At 41.3% G+C, this 27,009-nt stretch overlaps 1 protein-coding gene across 12 annotated transcripts in view; it reads left to right on the top strand.

Annotated features, from left to right (window-relative positions):
- Nucleotides 1-27,009, top strand: part of camta1a (calmodulin binding transcription activator 1a) — a 275,394-nt gene that overhangs the window by 12,094 nt on the left and 236,291 nt on the right. For all 12 annotated transcript variants that reach the window (XM_068596799.1, XM_068596790.1, XM_068596791.1 and 9 more), the window contains one exon: nucleotides 1,707-1,810. In XM_068596799.1, coding sequence (XP_068452900.1) covers nucleotides 1,707-1,810 — 104 coding nt within the window. The remainder of the gene's footprint in view (nucleotides 1-1,706; nucleotides 1,811-27,009) is intronic.

Below are 27,009 nucleotides of genomic sequence, written 5' to 3' on the forward strand. Positions count from 1 at the left end.
GTGTTCCTTTGGGAGCAATGTGGTTCCACCTTACGCATTACACTCGGAGGATCCAAGCAGCGCCGTCTCTGTGCACCTACTGTGCTCAGTCCCATTGGCTTTTCCATATGGGGGTTTTCTGGGCAGTAGCACATTGCTCTTGCTGTGATGTACAGGAAGCTAGATACACTCTTGTTTTATCTTCATAATCAAGTTCGCTGCTGGATTATTTGTAGGGCCTTCAAAGTGGTATTTTGCTTCAGTTGAACTTTTCTTTCGCTGTATTTTTATTTTTTTTCCTTCTCTTTCAGTCAACTACTGATATCAGCTACCTCAGGGATCCATAGTCAGCACTCATATTCAGGCTTTTCTCTGTCTCTCCCCTTACTTTCCCCATTCGCTAGTATCCTTACCCACAGTTCTTTAAATATGAAAGAATGTTGTTTTCTAGCTGTGATGCATTTTCAAGCAAAATTGCTTTGCAAACGGTATTTTGTGTATCTTTTTAACTTTTAGAGAATGCATTTACATTCGATCCACACACATTAAAACTGAATAATGCATTCATTTGCACATGCTTGAACATTACTTGGATTAAGGCACTCCACATCCTAGATTTGCAGTGTTACAGATAGTAAATGCATTAGAAGTGTGGTATATAAAAGATTGGAGGCTCACAGTGTGTGAATGGGGGACAGGAATAACTTTATATAAACTTTAGTGGAAACTGAAGACAAGAGAAGCTTATATTGTTGACCTGCTGTGCTTTAGATGATACGCATGAGGAAATATTTCCTCAAAGACAGAGTCTTATATAAGGATCTATATCCACTCTTTGAAATCAACCAAACACCTTTTCCACGCAGTCTTTTTAGATGTCGATGCACCCCATATTGCTTTATTTCTTTCTTGTGCTTTTGCATTGTCTTCAACTTTTAAAAGATTCTTCTGTTTCTCTTTTTTTTGCATTCAAACTCATTATTAATGATACGATCCTTGCTTGGAATATCTTACTTTTGTATGTAAATTATTTCCACATAAGCCTATATCTCATGTTTTGATAAAAAAAAAGAGCAAAAACGCCCCACCACTATAATAGGATTGTTCACGATATTATAAATTCAATATGTTTTTGTCCCCCCAAACAATATAATATGTTCAGTTATGCCATCTGCATATTTCAGCGGGGAAAAAAAACAATGGAACGAGATAAACATTTGAATGCATCCGTGCATGAGGGCGTCTTTAAACCTTACTGTTTATAATGGTTGTGAACCGGTCGTGAAATGTAAATTATAGATCGAACAACATACATTATGATGTAAGCATTGGGCCTGGTAATTGTAATAATTCCCCTGAATAATATACCACTTTCTGGCATGCAGCACACAGCTTCCCATAGTAAATCCCCACACGCTTTAAAATCACTCAAGGGTGTTTATTGTGTCTAAATAATGAATAGACACAGCCTTTACAAGTTGACAGTGAAAAATTTGTGGTGAACTCCCCTGATAGAATGCATTTCACAGTAAAATAATTTAGCCGAGCACAAAATAAAATGTATGCGATACCCCTCTCATCTTGAATTAATTTCCTAATTCAGTTTGGGGATAGTTATTTTACAGTCAGCAATGTGCTGCAGATAGACTGTTAAGGAGGAGGCGTCAATAAGCTATAAGCCACGAAGCCTGCGCTAAATATTCTGTTTTGTCTCTCTCTTGTTCCAGATGAACATGGACATTTGAAAATATACCTGCCCAAGAAGCTGCTTGAATGTCTACCAAAATGCACCTCGCTTCCAAAGGAGAGACACCGGTGGAACACAAATGAGGTAAGGCCAGTGCTCCTTATCGTGCATGTTGTACTCAATCCATCCCCTTACAGCGGCACCTTTCAATAAGACACGGTGTTCTTTCAGGGCTTTTGCACACACATTTGTAAGCCATGTGAACTCTCTTCTAAACAACATAACATCTTTCCATTTAGTGCCACCAAAATGCATGGTAAAGAAACTGCTTGCATAGGTTACATATTTAAATATGTCTTATATATAGATACAAGCGATTGGATGAATCAACATGATTTTTTTAACTGTATGAAAGTTTTTTTTTTTCTCATTTTTTACATTTATTACACTTGAAGTGCAATTTTTCTACTAAACACATCTTACTTGAAATTTGTTTAAAATGTTCAATACGGTATGTTCTTTCCTTGAATATATAAGAATAATCCACAAAATGTCTCTCCCTTCCATCTTGCAAAATGTCTATCTCATCTTGCAGTTTATGTTTACTATGGATTTGCCAGTGCTCATTCTCCAAGGAAACACAGTTTGGCATAAATCGAAGGTTAAAGTCAATTGCATGTTGAGTTTTATTCATAGAACGTCACCGCTGCTGTATTTAGCGAGTATTATGAAGGACTATTGACGTGAACATAAACAGTGAGGGAGATAACGCATCACTTTACAAATCAAAACTGAAAATGCATTGCTTTCGTAAGAAGATGTCAGATGCTCTTTGCTATGGTTACCTTTAAGGCCCGAAGGACGTTTTGACTTTATTTAATTTTTTTTCATTTACTTAAAACACATTTGGCCTTGTGGTGTTCCACATTCAAAACTATGTTGTATATCGGAATGTGAAGTCTTCTGGACTGTGAACAGCAGGAATAGTTACTGCTGCTTAGGAATAGTTACTGCTTAATCTACTGCAGGTGTGTGGTGAACATGCATCATGTCATCTGGTGTTTTGTGTAGTCAGTTTCTAAACACACCCAAAAAAAACGCTGGAATACAGCCCAAAACAATCTTCATGACACACACACAGTGACTAATTACTGGGTGGATATATATATATATATATATATATATATATATATATATTCACGTCCTGCTTTTTTTCCCAGGGGACAGGTTGAGTTTGTACCTTTTTTGTCGCCTCGATTGATACACTGGGAAACTGGTTGTTCTTTTATATGAATAACTGGTTGTAATTAGCCCTAAATACACACTATGACAAATCTTAAAAACGAATATGCAAAAATCAACCACCCATGCTTTTGATTAACACATTCTAACCAAATAAATATAGTCATCTGCAGTGATGAAAGTTAATTGACTGAAAAACAACCAGATGATAAGGCACCAGACAGGCTCGTTTTCTAAGGAACAGGATATTAAAAAGGACAATCTGTCACTGACGTACAGTTAAATAATATTTTACACGGACTCTGTGTCGTCAGTATATTTCAAAAAAATAAATAGATGAAGAAATCCATTAATCCGTGGTAAAGATGTGGATCTGTAGGACTACACACAATTACAGTGGTGATTACTGCAGCAGCGATACAGATATCACTTGCAGTCTCCATCCAAGTCTCCATCTGTCATATCTGTGCTCACAAGCCCTGCCCTAAAAAAATAATGTATAACACTCGTGTGTTTTCTAATTGGCTGATGTTGTAACTTGTTTGCCCCGTCTGACCTGCATTGTGCTGCGAGCAGTCTAAATTAATTAACACGGCTTTTGAAATTGATCTCAAAATGTAAGTCTAAGCATTTGCTGGGGATAAATGCTGTTGGCTACGGTTGTTAGCATGTCTTGTCATTTATTACCGAATTTAATCAGAACGGACGTATTTCAGGAATCGCGCCGTGTTTGTTGTGTTACTCGGCTGCCGATGTCGGCTGCGGCCGCTCGGCGGGCTGATATGACATTGGAAACAATTAGCGGGGGAAGAGACGGGTCCCGGCGTCGTGTTGGTATGCATGCCAGTAGGGCTTTCCAGGGTTGAAGAGAGCAAGGCAACCTTTTCCTAAAATCAAGGGCATTTCTGCTTCTTTTTGTGCAGACCATGCAAATCAGCGTGTTTGTGCCTTGCTGGTAGCAGACGGGCAGGTAGGGAGGGATCAGAGAGGCTCCTCGTCGGTGCAATTGTGTGACTCTTAGTGAAAGTGACACCTCATCAATTCTGTGCATATTTCTGGCACTTGCTCAGCATGCTTAATTCACAAATTTTCCACTTTTTACGTCGAAAGGAACCTCAGTAGTCTGGTAGGTTGGAGCTGCTAATGCTCATTTGCTCGTCAATTTTTTCCCCCCTCATTCAGTTTTGGCTGCTTTATAATTGAAACTGATTGTTGTGGGTATGGTGAGCTTTTCAGGTAGAACAACATACGTATCAGATATCCATTTTCATTTGCATAATAGCTCAAGTGGTTATTTGCCAGTAATTGGTTTCATTTAAATTTTCAGTGTGGGGCATTTTAGGGGATCTATTAGCAAAAATCTAATATAAAATGACTGAGTATATTCTCTTTTGTATGATTACCTGAACATATAAATCATTGTGCTTTCGTTACATTGTGCATTTGTATCTAGATTTGGAGCCGGTCCTCTTCATTGATATTTTTCTTTGGGAACTGTTGGCTGTAGGTAGCAAACAAACAAAAACTAATTGATTATGTTAACTCGGGTGACTTTTCTACAACTAAAACTTGAACTCTTTTGGAGAGGACACTTGCAGCTACATGGGGGGGAAAAAATAAATACGAATTGGCTTTATAGCAAATTACTTTTTCACGCCCCCAGTTTAGGAAAGCATGCAGCAGTACTGGTATGGGAGCAAAGCAATGTACCGCTGTGGGCACGGACGTCAGCAAAAAAAGAAAGCCCACACAAAAATCTGTAAAATCAATTAAAGTATACTCTTTATTTAGAATATATTCATTGCTTTAGATCAGACATCTCTTCGCGACTGGGAACTGAAGCATTTATCTATGTTCTCTTCAAAGCCATAAAACTCCTTTTTTGACAAACTTTTTTTTCTCCTCCAAACTCCTTTCTCCTTCTCCTTTCTCCTTCTTCTTATTCCTTTCTCCTTCTCCCTACTCCTTTCTCCTTCTCCATACTCGAGCGTGACAACTGCCATGTACTGTAGATTCAACGTGAATGAATAAGTACACCTCTTACAATCTCACTTCAAACAATCCAAACTATTTCCTTTACTCTGACTACCTCTCTTTATTGTATCCATCCTTTTATTTTTGCACATTTACATATCCACTGAAACTCCAGGAAGGGATTATTTGTATTCCCGACTGCAAAACCACTTTAAATTTACACGTACAGCATGAAGGAATAATCATAAAGTGTCTATTGTTCCTTTCCCCTATCGCCTACTTTTTGCAGTTTTTACATTAGCTGCACCTTGTTCAAATCTGGGATGATTCTGTTTCCGTTTCATTCAAGAAGACGCACACAATTAATTTGACTTTTGGTGGAAATGATTGAGGATACAAGTTTCTGTGTGGAAACTCTAATCTGGACCGAGAGTGAGTGGAGGAGAGGGCGGCGGCGCTGTGGTGTTACTGGTGGGGTGAAGTGAAGCTAATGTAGAGCTATTCATTTCTATCTCATTCGCATGATTCCCCTGTGTGGTTTCACAAGAAGGTGTGCAGGAATACATTTCAAGCATTTACTGGAAAATTAGATAAACCAATCGAATCAAAATTCAAGGGAGGGGGGGTTAGGAGTTTAGGGGGTTGAACGGTACTTTCGTCATTGAATCACGATCAGCGTGCAACGTACGGATGTGCCATCAGCCATCAAATTATCAATGGGGGGGGAGAAGTACCTGCTTGAGAATCTACAGAGTAAAACAAGGTCTTGATTTGAACTAAAAACACATTTGCAAATCTGACATTTCTGTGATTTCTCATCTGATGATGAATTGAGACAAGTTATAGTTTTGTAGTTGCAAAATGGAAACTTCCCCAGGAAGTCTATATTTACTGTGCTTGTGCCACTGCTCTTTCAGCCATTGATGTCCCTGTGTCTCTCAGGTGAGACACGTATAACAAATCCTCACAGAATTCCTCTCAGGTCTGCTATTGTCTGCTCGCTGCTCTGGCTCTGTGACCTCTATTTTGCTAGACATTTCGCTCGAGATTAGAATCTTTTTAAAGAAGGACATCTCAAACAGGAACGGCTTTAGGCTTATATCCCTTTCAAGATCAAACGGTGTCAGCCTGATGTTTGGCTACGCTGGCATGAAGGTTGCCGGACTTGAGACGTGCCGGAGAATTGCAATTTTTACCAGTGCGGTTTTCAAAATGGACTTCTTGCTCTTTGGTTCACTTTCGAGCTCTGATTCCGGCTGCGTATTATTATAGAATTCAATGCGAGTGTATCGTACATTGGGGAAACTACCAGTCAAAGAAAGGAACAGATTCTTTTAGACTTTTCTGCTTTTTAGTTTTGAGTTTGCCCCTTAACTATGTACTTCTGTAGCAGCACTTATGGGCATAGAATTGGGATGACAGCGTTTATGACTTGCTACTCGAGTCCCGAGGACATGAGTGAGCAATATTTTCTCGTTGGATTAGATGCCTCGGCGTTGGCCTCCTCGCTGACGCACTGTACATCTTACTGCCGTTTTATTAAGTGGCTCAAATCTGTGACATTATAAAGCATTGACAAACAGAGAATTTGGCAATTTTGGAGAAGTGACTCCCAGTCACTCAGTCTTAAAAACGCAGAGGCAGAGAGGAGTACGGCATGAAGCCGTGGTTGAGGGAGGACACTGGGCCTAAGCTGGTGTGACACCCCTCCGCCTTTTAATGAACGGCACAACGCTCTGAGTGCCGTGAGCTCCCACTCAGCTTAGAGGGCACTGCTTCTGAACTGGTGCTGAACCAAAGCAGACAAGAGAGCATCAGCTAAGACCTCCACCGGCCTGCTACACATTTAATGCCCCTGTCGTCAGGAATAATCCTCTCTGCCTCACGCCGACGCCAGCAGCAGCAGCAGCGGCGGCACAGCACGGTGCCTCCGTGCAATATGCCGCCGCTCAGGACCGAGCAGGGGGAAAACACTTAGCGGACTCACCGGGGCAGTGGGTCAGGGTGTACCAGGCAGACGATCAAAAACCGCAAGGAACAAAATTAAAGGCGAGATCGGATAAGCCCGAGAGACCGTCGGCGCCATTATGAGATAGGTGCTATAATGACGAGCACAATTGGATGCAGTGTGGCGCGATCATTCACTCCTTATCTCTGACGAAAACATGGTTTGCGTTAACCCGCTGGATGCTGCGGCGTTATCTTGGATCCGGCTGTTGGGGGGTTTTATGCAACAACAGACACTCTTGAATACACTTATTCAGTCATCTGCTTTTCAATGGTTGTTTATTGCTAAAACATTTAAATTTAGAACGTGAAAGGATAACGTGGAGATTTTCCCAGTGAGAAAGGCCATTCTTGACTAGGAAATTCCAGCTCAAGGTTTTAATGCGATGCCACAAACATTCAGGTTTCTGATTTTCTCAGTCCATCTGTAAAACTAAATAAAACATGTGTGCGTGCACGGGAAGTGTGTTACCAAAAAGATAAAGTTCACTCTTGACTTTGTTGAACAAATCTCGAACCAAAATGTAATGCGAGTCCTTTGAGCCGCCGGCCTTCAGTCCGACGGTTCTCCTCTCCGAGCATGTCTTCTCCAACTGCGACAGGCAAATGAGTGCAGTCCAGAAAATTGATTACAGGAGGTGGTAAGCTTTGCCCCCAGTCTGATTACATCCACCAATGATACGAGTCCGGTTGGTCAATAGGAACTTTAAGTTAAACGGCAAAGAGCAGCTTTGATTAATGTACAATTCTGACTAATCTTGTTGTAAGTGGAGTTGCTAGATGACGGTCAATCGCCTCACTCATCAAATACACGGCTTTTTTGCTGCTAAGTTTGCCTGAAGCTATCTTATATTTCCTAAAATATGTTCTGTCATTAGCTGAGGCACACTTTATTTTCGCCAAGACGGGGGAGCTTCCACTACAAAACACTGGGAAACCCTGTGCAAGTGCCTCCAGTTAGTGCGTGTGTGTTTGTTAAGAGATAGACAGACCTCAAGTTGTACTGAGCGTGCCTGCATTTATTAATAGCACTGTATTCAACACCAGCTCAGCCTTCAGAAACAAAACAAATTTGATTTTGTGCGCCGTGTATACTGCAGGCCTAAGACTTTGGCTTGAAACTTCTGGTGCAAAAGCTGGATCATTCCTGTTGGAGTATCCTGACCTCATTAAAGCTGTCTAGATAAAAGCTTTCTTCTGCAGCTTAGAATGACTCATATATATACATATGTATATATATATAGATATATAGATAGATAGATAGATAGATAGATAGATAGATAGATATTATCTCTACCTTCAAATTACCAGGTATTGGACTCTTCATTGCCAGTTCTGATACATTTCTGTCATTACGCTTCCAAAACCTGAACCGCTGGACGTCGGCGCTCGGAGGGTTCGCCTAATCGAACACAAGGTCATCCTTGATTAAATGTTTATTTGAGCTCGCTGCCATGCGTGGCTTTCTCTGTGGAGAGTAATTAAAATGACTCTCTCCACCAATCGCAAATGTTTACAGAAAATGTTCATTAGCTTCTCCGGGGGCAATCAGTGAAAGTGAAAGGTCATGTTTGTCCATCCATCTGTTTATTTGTTTGTTTTGTTTATCTGTGCGTTTTTTTGTTGTCCTCGCTTTATATCCCGGGTCCGACGCGCGGCGACGTACACACGAACACGGCGATGAGGAGAGTCGGAGCCGACCCCGTGGGGTCTTTTCTTAACGAAGGTTAGAACGTTCATATGCGTTCATATCAGCTCTCCGTCAAACTGCTGGGTTTGAAGGTTTCGATGGCAAAATGCCCGCACGATTTATCCTGGCTGCTCGGAGAGGACAGTAATTCAGCCCCGGCGTTGCAGTGACAACTTTTCACTATTTCTTTTCAAAGTGTTTTTAATGAGAGCGCCCGGGCTAATTTATGTCTACGTGTTGGTCGTAGTCATCATATACTTTCATCCTAATGTAGTATACACTCAAATTGCAGTTTACTAGATATATTTGTTGGTGCTTTTATATATATATTTATATATTTATTTTTACATCATTTGGCTGGTGAAAGTAGGAGACAGGAAGATAAGGAATGGGTCGAGTTTTCTTTGGATGGCTGACTTCATAGCAACTTCCCCCGTGAGCTTGATAGCTTTGCTGATTGCTAGTGTTGTAGCTTACTGTGAAGTGTCTATTGCGAGGCTACGGTGTAGTCAGGCAGTTGTAATGGGAACCCACCAATCGGGTCGTTGAGGGGGTCCTGCAGGCTACAAGGACCCTTTGCTGTTTCCCCTGGATGTGCACATCAAGGCGGGGGTCCTCAGTTTTCCTCTGAAGGCAGGGGTATCCGCTCAAAATTGCATGACCTCTATTGTAGCAGATACAGGTCACTCTGTCTCCTCTGGGAAGCCTCTAAATTGAACCCAGCTTGTGTCTTTGATTTCGTTCCAGCTCTCTCTCTCTCTCCCTCTCTCTTCCTTTGGTCTCTCTCCTCTACTCTTATCTTCTGTCTCTTTTCCCGTCTATCCTCATGTGTTCACTGAGCTGCAGAGCTGTTCAGGTGTAGACGGAATGATTTCTACCTTTTTTTTTTTTTTTTTTTCCCCCCGTACGAATTGCTGGGTCAGGATTTTTCTGTGCGGAACCATTTTCGTAATGGAGTCTAACTTTATTTACTAGATAAAGGAAAATGAGTTCTGCGTTTTTGATGTGCGCGTCTATGCTTCAATAAACGGTTGTATTGTTTCATATAGAGTAGACGTTCGTACGAGCGACTACCTCCGTTCTGCCAGCCATGAGTGGGATTGAATGGCGGGAATCCACACGATCGTGTTCACTCTGTAATCGAAGTAGCCTCTTGGAACTTTTAAGAGCAAGCTAATACATTTTCTTAAACTGAATCTATACAATATATTGCATGTTTTTTTCCACCGGCGGTACTGTAGCTAATAAACATGTCTGAGCTCTTTACCAGGCAGAGGTTTGTACATAATGATGACTCATATTCTTTGAGTATCTTTTCTTTTCTTTGGAAAACTCTTTAGTAGAGTCATTAAGCCTTTGTTCATTCTTAAAATGAGTTCCTTCAATTTCTCAGATAATATCATATTAGATAAAAGATAAAAAAAATAGTTTGAAAAGAATCATTTTAATTTGATAAGATTAAAAAAAAAAAAAAATCTCCAGCAGCAATTAAGAGATATGAAATGAACAACAATCAACATCAAACCCTTTTTCTAAGAGAATAAATTATTGGAAATTGACAAACGGAAACAAAAAAGAAAACCAAATTACAGCTTGGGGGGAAATCTGCTACTCACAAAGGAGAACACATCGAATAAAAGGGGAATTTAGTACCACTTTAACAAGAGTGGACAAAAAAACGATGCATGGAAAGAGATTGCAAACAAAATTAATGCCAGTTTTACTCTTGTCGATGCACCCTGTGGAATACAAAAAAGTGTCTTGATATTCTGTCAGAAGGGTGTCAGGAGATGGTGGCACACGAGAATGATGCTGCTGCTGCAACTGGTAAGCTATGAAATTACTCTGTTCTGAATTATGCATATTATTTCAGATAACTTATTATTCATCGCCAGTGCTGTATTGTTTAGCGAGTGTGCTTAAGGCTTTGGGACCACCGCCCGCCTGTACAATCGAGTTTTTCAGGTTGACGTCACATCTTAAAAATAAACCCGGAGAAGAGCAAGACACAGTTTGATGCTCTGCTCTGTAGCTTAGATAAAAAAAATAAAGTGTCATACCCAACACCAGATTGTTACGAGGCAACAATAGAGATAATAAAGTAACGACAGATAGTACCGTGTAGTGGGAAAGGATTGTGTGTTGGCTGATTAAATGCCAATCCACCTGAATTCTTCCTTTTATAATACCTGTGACGTGTGTTTCCACATTCATTTATGAAATAATGGAAGAGACTCAGGACGCAAACCCTGGTGTCACTGTCCTGAGACTGTGATGTGGCAGAAATAGATCATTATTAACCTTATATATAGATGTTAAGAGTAGATATTTGCACGATTCAATGTTCCAGCTTTTTCCTAGGGAATAAACAGACTCAATATCGCAGTTTTTTGTCGAGCCGCCGGACTTCATTATCCGGTTACATTGTGTTGCACTGTATTTATTTCAAATGTTTGATGTCCCTGGCATTTCTGTCCAGCCCCCTGTACATCCAGATGGCTGTGGAGTCCATATAAACACCATCTCAGCTGAACCCCTTTTGGAAATCTCCGGTTAAAATTGCTCCTCTGCCGGGCTGAGCTTGGTGCCGAGTTCATATTCGTGATGCCTGCCCTTTCAGTTATGTTTTTGTTGTCCATTTTTAGATGTTCTAAGTTGTTTCGCAACGCTTCATGTAGCTCAGTATTTGTTCGGCTCTACTGCTTGTCCCATTTTGTATTTCACCAAGGTTAAACAACAGCGCCGGCCAGCAAGAAGAACACCGTGTATCTTTTTATTTTTGTTGCGAGAGTGAAAGCAGGGAGAGAGAGAGAGAGGCTACTTCAACGATTCCTCAGAGGACAGAGGGATCTTAAAAAAAGAAAAAGAAAAAGATGAGTATCAAAGGAGCACATCATTTCCACGCTATATCGTGTTAGGAGGGAGTTGAGGTCGGAAGATACTTCATCTGGCACCGGATAGAGGAGGCAGCCCTGACTCAGACTGGATGATTCGCAGACGTTCTCCAGGAAATCCCTTTGATTGTTCTTTTGACTCAGTAGGAGGCCCTGGCGTTTGGGTAATCACTGAGGGCCACATGGGTTCTTCTGAGTCATGGCATCCTTCCTGCTTATACCCCCACTCCCTTTCTTTGGTCCATCTCTCTCTATCATCATCTCTCGCTTGTGCTGTCTCTCTTGTTGTGTGTTGGTCTTTGATCTCTAAAGGTCCTTGAGAATGAGGAGCCAGCAACAACAGCAGGCTGGGATTCTCTGTGGGCCTGTTTGGATCCCAGCCCATCATGCCCTTTTCTATCTGATGGACAGCTCCAGGCATGGTAGTGCCGCTATAGCCCTGCTGCATTAGGCCTTCATCTGATTAAACCCGCTCTCATTGTCAAAGACGGTGAGGTAGAACTAGGGCAATCATTGACCTTGTTTGTAAGCAGCAGGGATGGCTTTAGTATTTTCTTGCATTTATGCATCCTTTAGTGTCTTAAGAATCTTTTTGTTTTTGCCAACACAAAGGAGGCTGTTAAGATGAAAGTCGCTGCTCTTCCCAGTTTTTGGGAAACCTGTATTTAATGGAGCCGCATGCTGTCCTCATATTTAGTATTTTTAGCTCTCCTGCTGCCTGCGTTAAAGTGTTTATAAAATTTGCAGATGAAGAACCTGAGCATTTGGCAGGTTGACAAGACTGTGGATGCACAGCTGACTGAGCTGTCATTTTCTCTTTTCATCCGTCTGTTCGCTCTAGAAGCAAGGGTGACTAAATAACAAGGTGTTTGCATCAAATCAGATATGCTTATGAGTCAAGGAAGCAAAACTACGATTATCTTACAAGACAGTGCAATGCAAAATCAACAACCTTTAAAAATGTAAAACTATTCATAAAATATTTGTCTGCTCATGCAGACCTACAAATACAGAATTCTTATTTGAACCTTGCAAATAAAACCTTTTCCTTTTTTTGTATCAATGGTATGGTTAAAATATATATCTCTATATCTATATCTATATCTATATATTCTCCTTCTTTAGAACAATAATCCGCTATAGGTCACCCTGACCTTTTGGGTTGTCTTTCATTCAATCACAGTCAATCAAAGGTTATTCCCTATAAGTTCATTGTTTTTTTTTTTTTTCTTATCAAAGCCGCCCATTCAGGCAGCTCGTTGGCTCCTGGTCCAGCAGGATTCAGGCGTCCTTTTTGGTTGGATGTCCTTGAGCCCTTTGTTCATCTGGGCGGTATGTGAAGTCCCTTTTCTCTTCGAGATGTTTACACATCAATACAACTGCCTTGAATTTGAAAAATAAAGCCGACAAGGACATAATGATCCATCCCACAGGTCCCAAGATCCGGGACTGAGGAAGTTCTTAAAAACCCTTTTTAGTACGGATAAAGTTGCAGAATAAGGAAGCTCTCTCAGTAGGTTTCTCTTCTAATGGCTGTTTAAAGTGAGAGGTCATTCATTCTCTTCTTTTCTTCCGTGAAGTCATTCGCTGAACAGAAAGGACAGAATCCACATTTGCCACCTGTTCTGTGCTTTTGCTTTTGTCTCCTGAAAGTGTAAAAGTCAACTCCTTTTGCAGAAGTCTCTCAAATCCGTCAACCAAATTATTTCCAGAACAAAAAGAGATTGAGGACAAAACAGTTGTGCAGAATGAATTGTACTCAACGTGTTAGAAAGCGGACACTAAAATGATGGGCAGATTGAGGTGTTTATTTATTTATTTATTTTTTCGCTCGGCTCTCCCCTTTTTGATTATATTTTGTAGGAATGCATTTTTTTCTTCTGAGTGAGTGATCCGTGCAGCTTATTTGAAAAATATCTCTGACAGGCGCGTTGCTGCAGGGAAGCTGATTGTGAGCAACTCAGCAGCAGGTACCACAAAAGTGGAGCAACGGAACAAGTTGCCGTGTCTGGTTTCCTCTGCTTCTTGCGCCACGCCGAGAGCAAAATGGCGCGTAATCAGAAACGGCATTAAAAAAGATGTCGTAAACTTTCCAATTGATACGAAAGAGTTTTTAATTAAAGAATTACTCTGACATGAATTTTACGTAAAATATTTCCAGTGCAGTAACTCCAGATATGCCGCCTGTTTAATCCCCTATATTTCAGAGCTTGTAAAGCACTGAACCTGAAACTTACTTGAGTGAATGTACATTACAGATAGCCAAATATGTCTGACACAGCACTTTCTGATTCCCATGCGCTTAGCTGTGGGTTTTTAGCACCTTCTCTGACCAGTGACATTAGTTGGGGTTGTCTGTTTCACCCACCTTTACTCTTTAATTTGCCATCGCATCATACAGTGGTGTATGGATGATTGTCTTTCGTTGGTTGTGTTTTTGGGGTGGAAGACGGCAGTGTTTGCTCTCCAGCTTGAGCCTAAAAGGTTGACGTGTCAACACGACTTCTTTCCAGAGTCCATAAATACCTGTCCTCCTCCTCCTCCCGCCTCCCCTTCCTTCCCCCCTAAGCTGTCCTTTAGCAGAACCTTGAAATACCATTGAAATTCTGCACTGCCTTTTTGAAATCTCTGTTGATGAGGCAACATGGACCCTCAGTGGCTCCGCTGTTCTCCCACTGCAGGATATTTTTCAAAGTCATGTTTAGATAGTATAAGTAGAAAGGGAGTAGAAGTCCTTTGATGGTATCGAACAATAAAACCCGCTTGGAGAGCTCCTCTGGACTGGAGGCTTGAATGCTTCAGCTGGGCTTGCGTTTCCCCCCCATGACGCGTTCACTTCCCCTGGCTAGTGTTTTTTGTGCATTTCACGTGGCGACTATGGAACGGATGATCAGCGACACACTGGAACAAACGTTAAAGAAAGCTAAGCTGTTGTTTATTTAAGCAATTGTGTCTCGAATGCAGGATTTTTGCATGCAGCTATTTTGCAGTATGATTGAGGGCTTGTACAGAAAAGAAAATAAGTTGCAGAGGAGTTATGGATGAGGACGCACAGCTTGTGTTCATTGCCCGAATGTTTTCACTTGCCTGTTGTATAATACTGAATGCATTTGTCTAAGATACAAAACACATTTTCATCACTTCAATATTTCAGTGAAAGACGTTTCTTCTTTGCCACAAATTGGTCCTATTCAAATGGAAAGGCAGTCTCCTCTGCTGGTTGACTGAGGAGTGATTGATGTTTATGTTTGTTTTTCTTCCTCGTGGCGGTTTAAACATGTCTTTAAACTGGAGGGAAAAAATCTCATAATGCAAATCCGATTGCTTCTTTTCTTTTTAAATTCTGCACTTTGCTGCAAACTTTGAGAGATGATTGTGTTTTACAATAAAGTCAGCTGCACACACGTCTTCATTAAACGCAGGTTGATAAACCGTTAATCCATTCAGGCTCTGTTTTATTTCCATCTATTCTTGTCCGCCCACACAGTACAGCAAATAAAGAGAGAAAACTCCCTCCTGAGTATTTCTTGACCGAAAACAATCTCATCGTATACGGCTCTGATGTCTGATGATAAAGGTTTTTATATGTGTGTGTGTGTGTGTGTGTGTGTGTGTGTGTGTTTGTGGACACAACTCCCTCTCTTTGTGTCCAGTCACTCCTGTGACCTTTAAGAAGACCATCTCCTGTATTGAGTTTCCAAGTATCGTGTATAGTATGTGAATTGATCATAAAGGAAAGAGATATGTTTCAGTAAGACTTTCCACAGTGTGTGTGTGTGTGTGTGTGTGTGTGTGTGTGTGTGTACGTGTGCGCGTGCGCGTGCGCGTGCGCGCGTGTGTCTGTGTGTTAAGCCGTGCCTCTATTGCCATTCATGTAGTGTTGGGGTTAGGTCAATATTATATTAGCACTGCCATTGCATTTTCCACAACCCAATGAATAATGCAAGAGTTATATATCCCTTCAATAAATACCGCCCATTATCGCTCAGTATCCTTGGCAGACGTAAGACAATTCATAGTTTCTTCCAAGCGATTTGATTAACCTTATTGCATGGTATCGCCAATTGGTGGCCTAAAGTTGTTGCCACAAGAGATAGTCCCCCTTTCAGTGGAGAAAGAGACCTTATAGTGACCTTGTTGGAGACGATCAATGGCCTTTATCTCACCCAATGCATAATAAATCCTACCAAAGAGTTGGTCCACACATCCCTGTAATGTATTGACCTGCACCGCCAACATTTATCAACTGGACTTGCTGGCTAAATAATTTAGCTTTTAAGCTTAGAACGTACTTAGTCAGTGGCGCCCAGACCGAGTTTGGCTTGCCAGGTTAGATTGATGTGCTCCGCGGAAAGCAAAGAATAGAGGGGAATATAACTTTATTAACCCGATGAAGAGTTCAACTTTTTATGTCTTCTTTCTACGCGTTTAAAAAAAAACCGGCATGCACACGCAGGCCTTATTTAATTGGAAAAACCCAACTGCGAGGTCAGTTCCTGTGCATGCTTGTGGTCCGACATGCAGACGTTACAACACCTGTGCAGTTTCCAGCAGGAAAACCTGCTTGTACCCAGAATCAAGTCTTTCATCTTCTGGCTTCTGATTGTCCTTTTTCTTATCTCTGAACCAAACTTCCTGCTCTCAGACAGACACAATATATCCCACTCTGCTTGAAGATAAGGAACCCCCTCTCAGACAGCAGTTTGTCTTATATTAGACTGATTTTCTAAACTGTGAATTTATGTTTGTCCTTCTCAGTTCTTTACCTTTTTGTATTGCCACAGGGCCTCCAGTCGTAGTCTCTTGAATCAACATAAGAGCTGAAACCATTGTTGCTGGCTGAGGTGGAAAACAACAGTGGGATTGCTTTCATTTACGAGCACGCTATAGATTTTTTGCAAAAACTGTAAGTGGCAGGTATAACCCCTGAAAGCTTGTGTTGGATCTCAAATCGGAGTAATTGAAAGATTTTTTTTTTTGTATAATTCAGTGTCTGACAGTTTTTTATAAATGCTGAATTTCTTTCAATATTATGAGTAGTACTTAAAGTTAGCCCTGCAGTCATTCGTTTGTCAAAACTCTCAGATGAATTTGTGAAATATCATTAGACATGCTTTCACAAAGGAAAGAAAAGCGTCATAAAATAGCATTAACTCTAAACTTTGCTGTAAATTGCGGAACAAGCTTAAAAAGGTGTGTTATTGACAGCTCGAGAAGGCATTTTTGGGGAATCTGGCTCATATCATGCTGGATGTTTATAGTTCTGATCAAAATATCTTTTAAAAGGGATTTATTTATTTTTTTACAGATATACATATTTTCCTTAAGACTTTGCTGCATGAATACAAACAATAAACACAAATATTGGAATCAATTTGGGGTTCCTAGAGGACTCAAACAAGAGGAAAAACACTCAAACACAGTTTTCAACGGGTTAAATTCCTACTTTTCTTTCCTCCCCATGTTATTTCTTTGTCTTTTTTTCCCCCCACACTTTCTATTTTGCGCTGGCTCAACTCCATCCTCTTGGATATTTGCCCTCTGTATTAATACGAAATTGATGTTGCAGATGACTTTTAGTAAAGCAACACCAGATTACCATACTCAGCATGAATACTAAACAAGAAGGGAGGGACGTGCTCGAGCTCTCCGGCTGAACCTTGATCCAAAATCTCCCTTTAACCAAATCATACTTCCCCAAGATGAAAGAGGGAATTGTTCTGATAGGCTGATCAAAGCGGTGTATCGCTGCACCATAAAGAAACACCTGGGAAGCTAATGGAGAATTCTGTCGTAGCGGTGAAGGCACTGGGCAATACATAATGTATTTGTATACGATGTTTATGTAAACATCTGCTCGGGGGTGTTTTAACTTATTTATTTGATTTACCTCGCTCTCCCTGCTGTGGTGGCTGATAATGTGCTGATGTTAATGGCCAAATCCAAGGACGTGAAGACGGGTTTCCTCCTGCTGTCCTTGGCTTTTTTGAACGCTTGTTACAATAAACATGCGGCATTGGAATGGGCGTGGCTGTATAAACCGCACCACTGACGGTTGCGGGCGCTAAAATGGCCATAGATCACCACCTCACTAAAAATGGTCTTTTTTTATTAATTGTGTTCTGGATTATTGAAGACAAATTCAATGACTTGCATTCATTAATTTGGCTCCAACTTATCTATTCTTTTCCGCCTCTTTTTGTCTTCTTCAGGCTTGCTAAATAAATATGTCTTTTTAAAAAGGCAATGGAATAAATGATCCTCCCAGCGTCTCCATTCTTTAGGGAAACGCAGTCAAATTCTTAATTTTCCACCCATTAATAAATCCAACCAGGTTGCCACATGTTAGAGGACATTAAATCCTTTTTATGTCCTTTGATTTTTGGTTGTTGTTGGTATATAGGGCAGTATAATCTTTGTATGTCATAAAATAAAAGGAATCTTTATTGTATTTTGGCCCTATGCATTTTTAGATCAGTATAACCTAATCTGAATGTTGTCTTGCATGCTGTGATTTAATAATACATACACAGAACAGTCCCTTAAATCAGGCCCAACTCTCTAATAAATGTCTTCACAGATACGTCTGAAAACAAAGTCTGCATGAATATGAAATCCCTTCTCCAGATTGCATCACTCTGTATACGCTAATAATCCCATGCATGCTGATGGAGGCTTAAGACGGTGGCACAATATAATGCCTGTATTGGATTGAAAAATACTGACATTTTAATACAGATTGTCTTGGTGCTGTGCAATAAGGCATCAAATAAGGGATGTATATTGTCACTGCATAATGAAGTACATCGAGCTCCTGCTAGTGGACTCCCAAAGCTGTTAGCACAACATGCTATCTGCCGCCAGTGTGCTGACATGATGGCTTTTCCAGTGAGTGAGCAGGGCTGCCAATAGTGTCTGGGCTGGAATGGCCTCCTGGTGTAGAAAGGAGGGGAGAGCGAGGCTTTATGCTGCGCTATAAATACCCCTGTCACGCTTATATCAAATCAGCCCTGCACACTAAAGGGCTGGCGTGAGTGTTCAGGGTGTTTTTCACACACGTCTTCAGACGTCCGGGGGGTCTGAAAAGGTCAGTGTTACGCTCAATAGCACATTCATATGAGTAGGTTCGCGCATTGATGTTTATCGTGATGGGTGTCGCAGATATAAAAAAAAAAAGTATCATTAGAATTAATTATCCAAGGGGGTTATGGGATAAGGCTGTGAAATTGCTGCATCCAATTGCTGTTGCATTTATCATACTCCACATGGCTGTGTGGATGTGAGATGAATCACTGATTTAGTGATTAACCAAACAAGCACTATTAGCACATATTGCATTCAAAATACTGCCATTGAAATCCTCTTCCTCTCTCCGGGAGATAAAAGGCATGATGCTGTTTTGAATGTAGAGCCGACACAAAATGCTTTCTTTTTGACCCCTTTTTCACTTCAATAATAGCTTTCAGTAATGGCCACCTACGTAACAAAGTGAAGACGCATGTGTGTGTCTTGTGGACTGATTCTATGGTTGATAATTGTCCAAAACCCTAGAAGATTTATCCGTTTTCTGATCTGCCAGCGCTATGGCTAAGGTTTGTTTATATTTTCATGGTTACAGTATTAACCAGCTGGTTAATGTCAGGGAACCAGGTGAGAAGGGTTGGTAAGGAATGAACAGCAATCACCTGCGTGGCGTTTTGTTGACTCATCCATCCACCCCCACCTCCTTTTCTCTGCGGAATTTGTGGCTCTATAAAAACGTCACACTACTTCCTTCTTTGCTCCCTGATGGACAAGAAGCTTAACTCTTATTGCCGCTACAGGGCTTTGTCACGTATGTCATTTTTTTCGGGATTTGCTGAAACAAGTGATGCTGTTGTATGTCTTGGGAGGACAGTCTCTTTCCGATAGCTAGCTATCCGTAAAACCCTTTTTTTTAATGAGTATTGCCACATTCCGATTTGTTCCTTCGTTGTTCTCCGAAAGTGGCTCCCTTAAGGCGCCAGTGTCGGGGAACCCTTGATATAAAAGGCAAACGGCCTGATGCCACAGCTGCTTGTACCGATGATGATGAAGTTTCCAGGGAACGGATGATAATCCTGACACTGCATCCTCCCTAAGTCAGTGAGCCGTGCAGTATAGATATGGATATGTCGCAGGCAGATTGGGAGGTAGATTTCCCATCTACACCTCCTGCGGCGGCAGGATGCCTCGAGGGAGCAGCTATGTAAATAATGAACGCCTGTGGGTGTGAAACATGCACAGATAACCTTCAAGTCAGGCGTGGATCAGTGCTTTCACATTAGCTGATAGGATTAAGGTTAAAATCTACAGAAACCGCTCCATAAGAAAACACAAATCTCGCCACGGCAAATAGCAGGTTACATGGCTATGTAGTGTTGGGCTGATAAGGACACGTTGGGGTAATCGTGGGGGACTCGTAATAGCTCAGCAATCTGATGATGGGAATGACAGAGCTACATATCTCTGCCTTTCTCTCGCTGAATACCATGACGAGCAGCCCGAACATACTTTTAGAATCATTTAACTGAGCTAACTTAAAGCTCAAGCTGTCCGACAAAATGTAAGACTCATGAGTCCGATTTAACGATGGTTCGTTAAGTCAGGGAATACTTGTAAAATGAGAGCCCCGTGTATTCAGATGACTGCTGTAACGCCAGCCTTCGAAAAGGATGTACAACCTGCGTCTTACTGCCAGTTACTGGTCTCAGGATTCAAATATGGCAAAACGCAATCTCAGCGATATCCTCCTGTGTCTGGGAGGAAAAACTCATTGAGCATATGCTGGCATCCATAAGAGAGGGAAATGCGTAGGGGAACAGAACTAGTTCTCTCTATTGTCCCATCTGTCTGCAGAGGACTTGGTGCACCCAGCAGCGGCCTGCTAGTTTCTCTCTTTCTCACAAGTCGGCTCCTGCTGTGCAAGAATGAATGCCCTACAATTCTCTCATCTCCGTCACGACGCCCCGCTCGCAATCGGCTTAGGTGAAGGGACAATCACGTAGTTTGGAGGCTTGAGGAAAAGAGCGGTCACACCGGTGGACTGGACCACTCTGGGCGGGGTGGGGGGATTGAAATCCACCGTGAACCGCATCCACCTGAAGGACACAAGGTGGTGTCGTTTGGCTCTGATGAACACTTCACAGTTGTTAGATGGAAACAATGAATCTTGAATTAATGCCCTCCTTATTATTTGGCTTTTGTGAGAGAATCACACCTGGAGTAATAACTCCTTAAACTGGGATAATTAGCACAAGCAGCTGTAACACAATGACCCGTATTCATCAAAGATATCGGGACCTGCATGTTTTATAATGTGTATCTATCCGTCCATCTGCCCCATGCTATTTGTCCGTTTAGTATGAATCTGTTTACTTCGTCACCGGCAGTGCTATACGTTTAACAACGCGACACGTTGCGTCGCATGTTGAATTGGCGTCGCCTGAAGGTCAGGGACTGATGATGTCCATCTGTCTTTTGATTCTTATCCCCCCTCCCCACCTCGGGGAGAAATGTTTACGGTGTCAGTCGGCATGAGGAAATGGAGGGTTTGTGAAAAGAGAGACTGCAAAGAAAGATGAAATGTTTGGCCGTCATTGTTAAGCTGAGCTCCAGGCTGGTCCTGAAGGACGGTTAAACCTAAAGTCCAAACCAAGCTCAGAGAGAAGGGTGGAAGTTAATCCCTCATCCTCAGGCAGGTGTATCACAAAGGCTAAACATATACATAGAGAGACCAAGGGGAGAAAGTTTGGATAATTGAAGTCTGCTCAGAAACGAGCATGTGCACCCTCAGGGTGAGTCGGCTCTGCTTTGTGGTATTACTTCTTAATGTTATCAAGGTAAAAGAGATGGTTTCATTGCCCAACCTTTTAAACATTGTTTATTGCTACCCAGCTTGGGAATTTAAGAGAGTATTGAGGTGGAAGGCTCTACAGCTCCAGCGAGGGAACTAGCTTAGCGCCGTGTTTACATGTTTGGTAAAGCCGCTCCAGTCAGGAATGAGGAATAGCTGTGCCTCACGCCACTGGCACTACGCGTTAACCCATCAATCGCAATAAACTTTCAGTTTAGTATTCGCCGAAATGAGAAGTTTATCGATCAACATCGTCGGCTTCCGTGTCTATTGATAGAAAGACACGGCAACAATGCAAAGCTTCTCGCTGACCCAGGGAGAGAGGGAGAGGGATCATTTTCTGTTCCACTCGCCGTAATCATTCACGACACCGCCCGTTGTCTCTACAAGGTGTCTTTGTCTTTGACTGTCCTGATTCCCCTCAGCAGCAAACCGCCAAAGTCAAATTGAATCCAGAAAGGAGGATTTTAAACGGAAAGATAAGGGGGCAGATATGCCTTAATCATCATTTGCTCTTGATTAAAAAATCAATGGCCTTTGATGCCAGAGTGCATGTCTGCCTTTGGAGTTAAGAGTGTGACAATGACAATGTGCACTGGAAAATTGGCCTTTTAAACAGCTACCTTCTTTTTGTTGTTTGGAACCCCATTCTTTAATGCAGTGAAAAGTCTCCTCTATCACATAATGTCTGCCTGTCAAAGAAATTACTTTTTCTCTCTCTTCTCTGTGAAACTTTGTTAAAGAAATCCTTCGAAGCTTAGAAAGCACAGGGAATTTCTTAGTTTGTAGAGCTGACTTTCACAGCATTTTCTTGATTTATGTAACAGATGAGAAATAAAGTTGTCACTCAATTCTCTGTGGCAGTTTTGAGATATGCCAAAGAGAGACAATCTTTGATGCCTTCCCAGGTTTACCTGTCAGAAAGGTTTAAAGGCAGCGTGTCCCAAGTTATATTACATCTAGGCTGTTGCAGTTAAACAATCTTTGCACCTATGAACTGCATCACAGTTTTTTGCTCTGTGTTGATATATATATATATAAAAAAATACAGTACATCAAGAGTTAACCTACTATTGCTGTATTTTTCAAAACGCCTTCTGGCATTTTAAGCAGGGAGGTTTTGCTTTAAAGCTGTCTTGGAAATGAATATTTGTACCTTAAACAGCTGGTATAGAAGTTGGGCAAACATGCTACACAATGAATTAATATATATATATATATATATATATATATATATATATATATATATATATATATATATATATATATATATATATATATATATGCATTCTTTCCCTTTAGCTTAGTGTTTGTTACATCTACATTTCATGCCTCCGTTAGCTACAACAGAAGATGGAGAAGCCGCAGTTTGATTCCTCTCATTACTATGCTGAGGATGATGACGCTAAACTCGGCTTACCAGGCATCTTCCTCTCACTCTCTTGTCCTCTCTTGTCTTTGCCTTTGTGCCATGCTGTTGTACTTGCTGTGTTTTTACCAGCTCTGCATATCGATCCCGCTTTATCACCACGGCTCCCCCTTGCAATAAGCCTGCAGGAATATGGATGAGGTCTGGTTGGCATGGGATGCACTGCTGATTAATATGCCCCGCGTGAAGATATGATGAGAATTCACATTTATATGTGTTATACGAACACTGATCTCTGGGTGGCGAATCTCCGTAATGGCGAATGAGGGATGTTCTGATGCGAGATGGTGATGTAGTAGTTGCATTTGCTGGCGGTTTGTCCTTGCCCATCACGTACACTGTGCACTAGTGTACATAATATATTGATTGCTATTCAAATGGAGGACTGACAGCTTCTAATCAGTGAGGGAGTATTAGCTGTTGCTATCTATGAATGGAAATGTCAGAATTCAGTAGCTGATTCGTTCCTGCCTGAACTAACATGAACGCACATCCTGTGAAGATTACCTGGTGGACTCCATTATAACAGTCTAGTGAAGAGGAAGAATGGACAGCATGTTCTCATTTGATATGTAATTTCAATGCATTTGTATAATAGATAAAGAGTGGGGCCTGTGTCGTTTCGGTCGTTAAAAACGTAGATAAATAAATAATAATGATTTATAATGCAGAAACAAATAAGTAGAATGAAATCGAAGCATTTGTTGTGTTCCTTATTTTTCTCTGAGGTTTTGTTTCAGGATGTCAACCATACAGATTTCTTTCTTGCACAAGTGAATTTCATATCAAAGTAACAGCTCACATTTATTGTAACCCTGATATGTTTTAGTACCTTGAACTTGTGTGTGCCAACGTGGGAAGAGAGACGTAGTAAAGGGCTGTAGAGAATTTAACAGCTATTCTATTGCTTCTTTGATGTCAGAAATTAAAGGTCTTCAGGGACACGGGGATAAAAGGACCCACTCACCACCGCAGAGCTCTGGATTGGAGCGCCACGTACGAACACAATTATCGGTGTTTGCGGGTGCCGTCGGGTCTTTGTCGCAACATTAGTGACTCCTATTGGTGGAGCCGTGTGAAGCGAGTTGGGATCTTTGGGGTGATCGACAAAGTGCACCTCCAAATGTGTAGTTCGTTCCATCCTCGTTGGGGGAGGCAAGAGGCACCACAGTGACGCGGCGAGTGGCCGTTGGATGCGTGTTTGACGTTCATGTTTACATAAGAGGATTCACCAGGATTTGTAGCCTTGTGGCAGTCCATCTTTGGATCACGCTCAACTGGGATGAAAGTAGATTTCTGTACTGAAATTAAGTTTGATGAATCAATTACACACATTTTTCAAGCAAAACATTCTTAGGTTGAAATACTGATGAAATAATAATACTTTGGTTGTAATGATAAAATGAATAAAACCTCGACTGGGATAAACGTTTTTAATTCACGTTAAATAAAACCTCTCAAACCAAACACTGGAACTCCTTCATCACGACTACATATAAAAGAAGAAGTCCGAGAACATGTTGAAAAGCTGATATTTCTCCGAGCTGTGCCGGTAAATGCTTTAGCGGCTCTGACCTTGACTTGCTTCGGTTGGTTTTTCACTGAATAAAAGCATAATTTTAAGAGAATTACGTATCCATACCAACCATCTCAGGTACAGTGTATTATGTCAGCCGCAGTTGTTGAAAGTGAAGTAGTGGCTTATTCCTTCTGGGGAATAGCCACATCAATCACATAGGGGTGATACGTCTTTCATTTTTACCCATTATGGCCCTATTTCCTGTTGTGCCTTCCACATCAGATTAGTGATTGAACACTTACAAACACTGAGCCCACCTTCTTGTAAGCCACTCAGCATTTACACTGTTGGAAGTCAGCTCAACACCTGCTCCCAGTGTGACGTGAACCATAAAGAAACATGCTTAATACGTTCCAGGTTTAATACAATGCGAGGCGTTGTTGGGGTACATTGGTTTCTTTTGTTCTGAATGTGACTAGTTTTCCACAGATACATACAGTATACGCTTACTTCTATACGATGGGAAAAAAAGGGACAACAACTGTGTTTGCTGAAGCACGCAACTAATTATCTGCCATGGATTTTTCAGCTTGATTGCAATTTTGCAATTGCTTTTCAATGCTTTTAGTCTCATCATTATCGCTCTTGGTGCAATTCCATTTGAAGACTGTGTGGTGCCTCCACACGGTATGTACACGTATAGGACATAAAGTACGTAGTTCTGTGATTTGGTGTAATACAGAGTCTAGTATATGCCTGTGTTTTCATATGCAACGCTAATCCATGCAACACTCCATGCGCCCAGCGTGGCAGTGTGTTCCACTGGGGGAACCCTGCTGTGTGAAGGTAATGATTGCAGATGTGTATGGAAACCTCTTGCTGGAGTTTCAGACAAACAAACATTGTCGGTTTTTTTTTAATTTTTTTTTTTTTTTTAATTCTGAATGATGAGTCTGTTACCCCCCAGGGAGTTTGATTCTTCAATCCCACCTGCTCTGATGTTTTGTCTCACTGGCGCACTCTTTTTTCCTGGTTTTATATTCAAATATTGCTTGATAACCATATGTAAATTGGACTATGTTTCCTCAATTGGTTATGCACATTTCCCTATACCGAGTTTGCTTTAAAGTTATAGTAAGGGAACTTTTAACTGGTTATGAAACAGCCTCTGTGTGACCTACATAAGTAAACGAGACCATAAGTGATGATATTGGGCTCAGACTCCGGCGGGGCCTTCTGGAAGCAGACTCATCCACAAGCGGGAACCGCCAAAATCAATACAAAAATGAAAGTTCCTCGCCGTAGCTTCCAAGAACAATAATTGTTGAGACGGTTGTCTTTACTAACATGCAGCTCTGGACTATGTCAAACATCAAAACTACACTAATGCAACCATTTGTCTCCCATCATTAACACCTGATCACGCTTTAAACAATGACCTAGAAAGGAAAACAGGTGCTTCAATATGTATCGCTGTTGTCTTTGGTGGATCTTTCATGAAAATGTTTAGCATTGACCAACATTGATGTACATGTGTTGTACATAGTTGTATTTAGTTTAAATGGATGTTGCAGAATACAGCAAATTAAAGTATAATTTACAGACTGCGTAAACATTTACGTGTAGTGAGTGATTTTGAGCGCAAATTTTTAATTTACATACATTCATTTGATATACGTGGTCATTGAATTTTTGGTCAAAGCCAAGGAAAAAGAATTTAGTGCGCATCGTTTTAGTTTGCTTGTGACGTGTTTCGGACTATTTTGTGGACTATTTGCATTATTCAACCACTTGAATTTTGTTCAACAAATAGATAGTTAAAAAAACTACAGACTAGAAATATTATATGATATACTATACTATTTCTACACAGAATACAATATTTGACATAGGCCAACTGGTAGACAGAAAGTAGTCTTTGCTAAGACAACAATCCCTGCATTAAAGTAATGGAAACCACATATTGGATTCCACAGTAGAAATTAAACAGGAGTTGCATCATGCGCTCTGTCAGTGAGCTTTGGCTCTCGTGTTTAGTATGAGTACTTCTGTGACCAGAGATAAGGCCGTTATGGCCATGACAAGGCCTTGTCTTGCTCGGCCATGATGCTTCTATTACTCCTCGTGCCTGTTTGCTCCCAGGGCCAAAAACAATATGCTGTAAATTGCTCTACGGCCTCTTCAGGTTGATATGCTGCCTGAGAACGTGATGTGATTGGGTATCGATTCACACCGCAACGCTAAAATTGCCTGCCTCATGGCCCCAAACACCAATAGTGACAGCTTCAGTACAGGACAGGAGGAGTGCCATGGCATGGCTCTGTGTCTGGCAGAGGGTACCGCCTCTCTGATGGCCGCCCTCTCCTCCTCCTCATCCTGAGAGAGGGATGGATTAGAGCTTAAAAGGACAGAGAGAACCCCCTACTGTGTTGCGTGGATGTATCACAGCTACACATACGGCAATCTAACCTCAGAAGCTGGGCTGCCCGTTTTGTTGGCATTTTGCAATCCCATTACAAAAAAGAAACAACAACAACTTGTGAACATCTTCTTTTCATTAAAATGCCAGTGATATTTGGACACAGACAGTTTTTTAATCTGTTTACATTTTAACATTTGCAACGCTGAACAAAGATGGGGACAGCTTTGTGCTTTTCACTGGGAAAGTAGTGGTGACACAGCACTGTCAATCTGCATTCAGTATGATTAAAACA

This window comes from Clinocottus analis, unplaced genomic scaffold, assembly GCF_023055335.1.
Source record: "Clinocottus analis isolate CAN_PGR_092001 unplaced genomic scaffold, fCliAna1.0.p SCAF_4, whole genome shotgun sequence".
Taxonomy (NCBI): Eukaryota; Metazoa; Chordata; class Actinopteri; order Perciformes; family Cottidae; genus Clinocottus; species Clinocottus analis.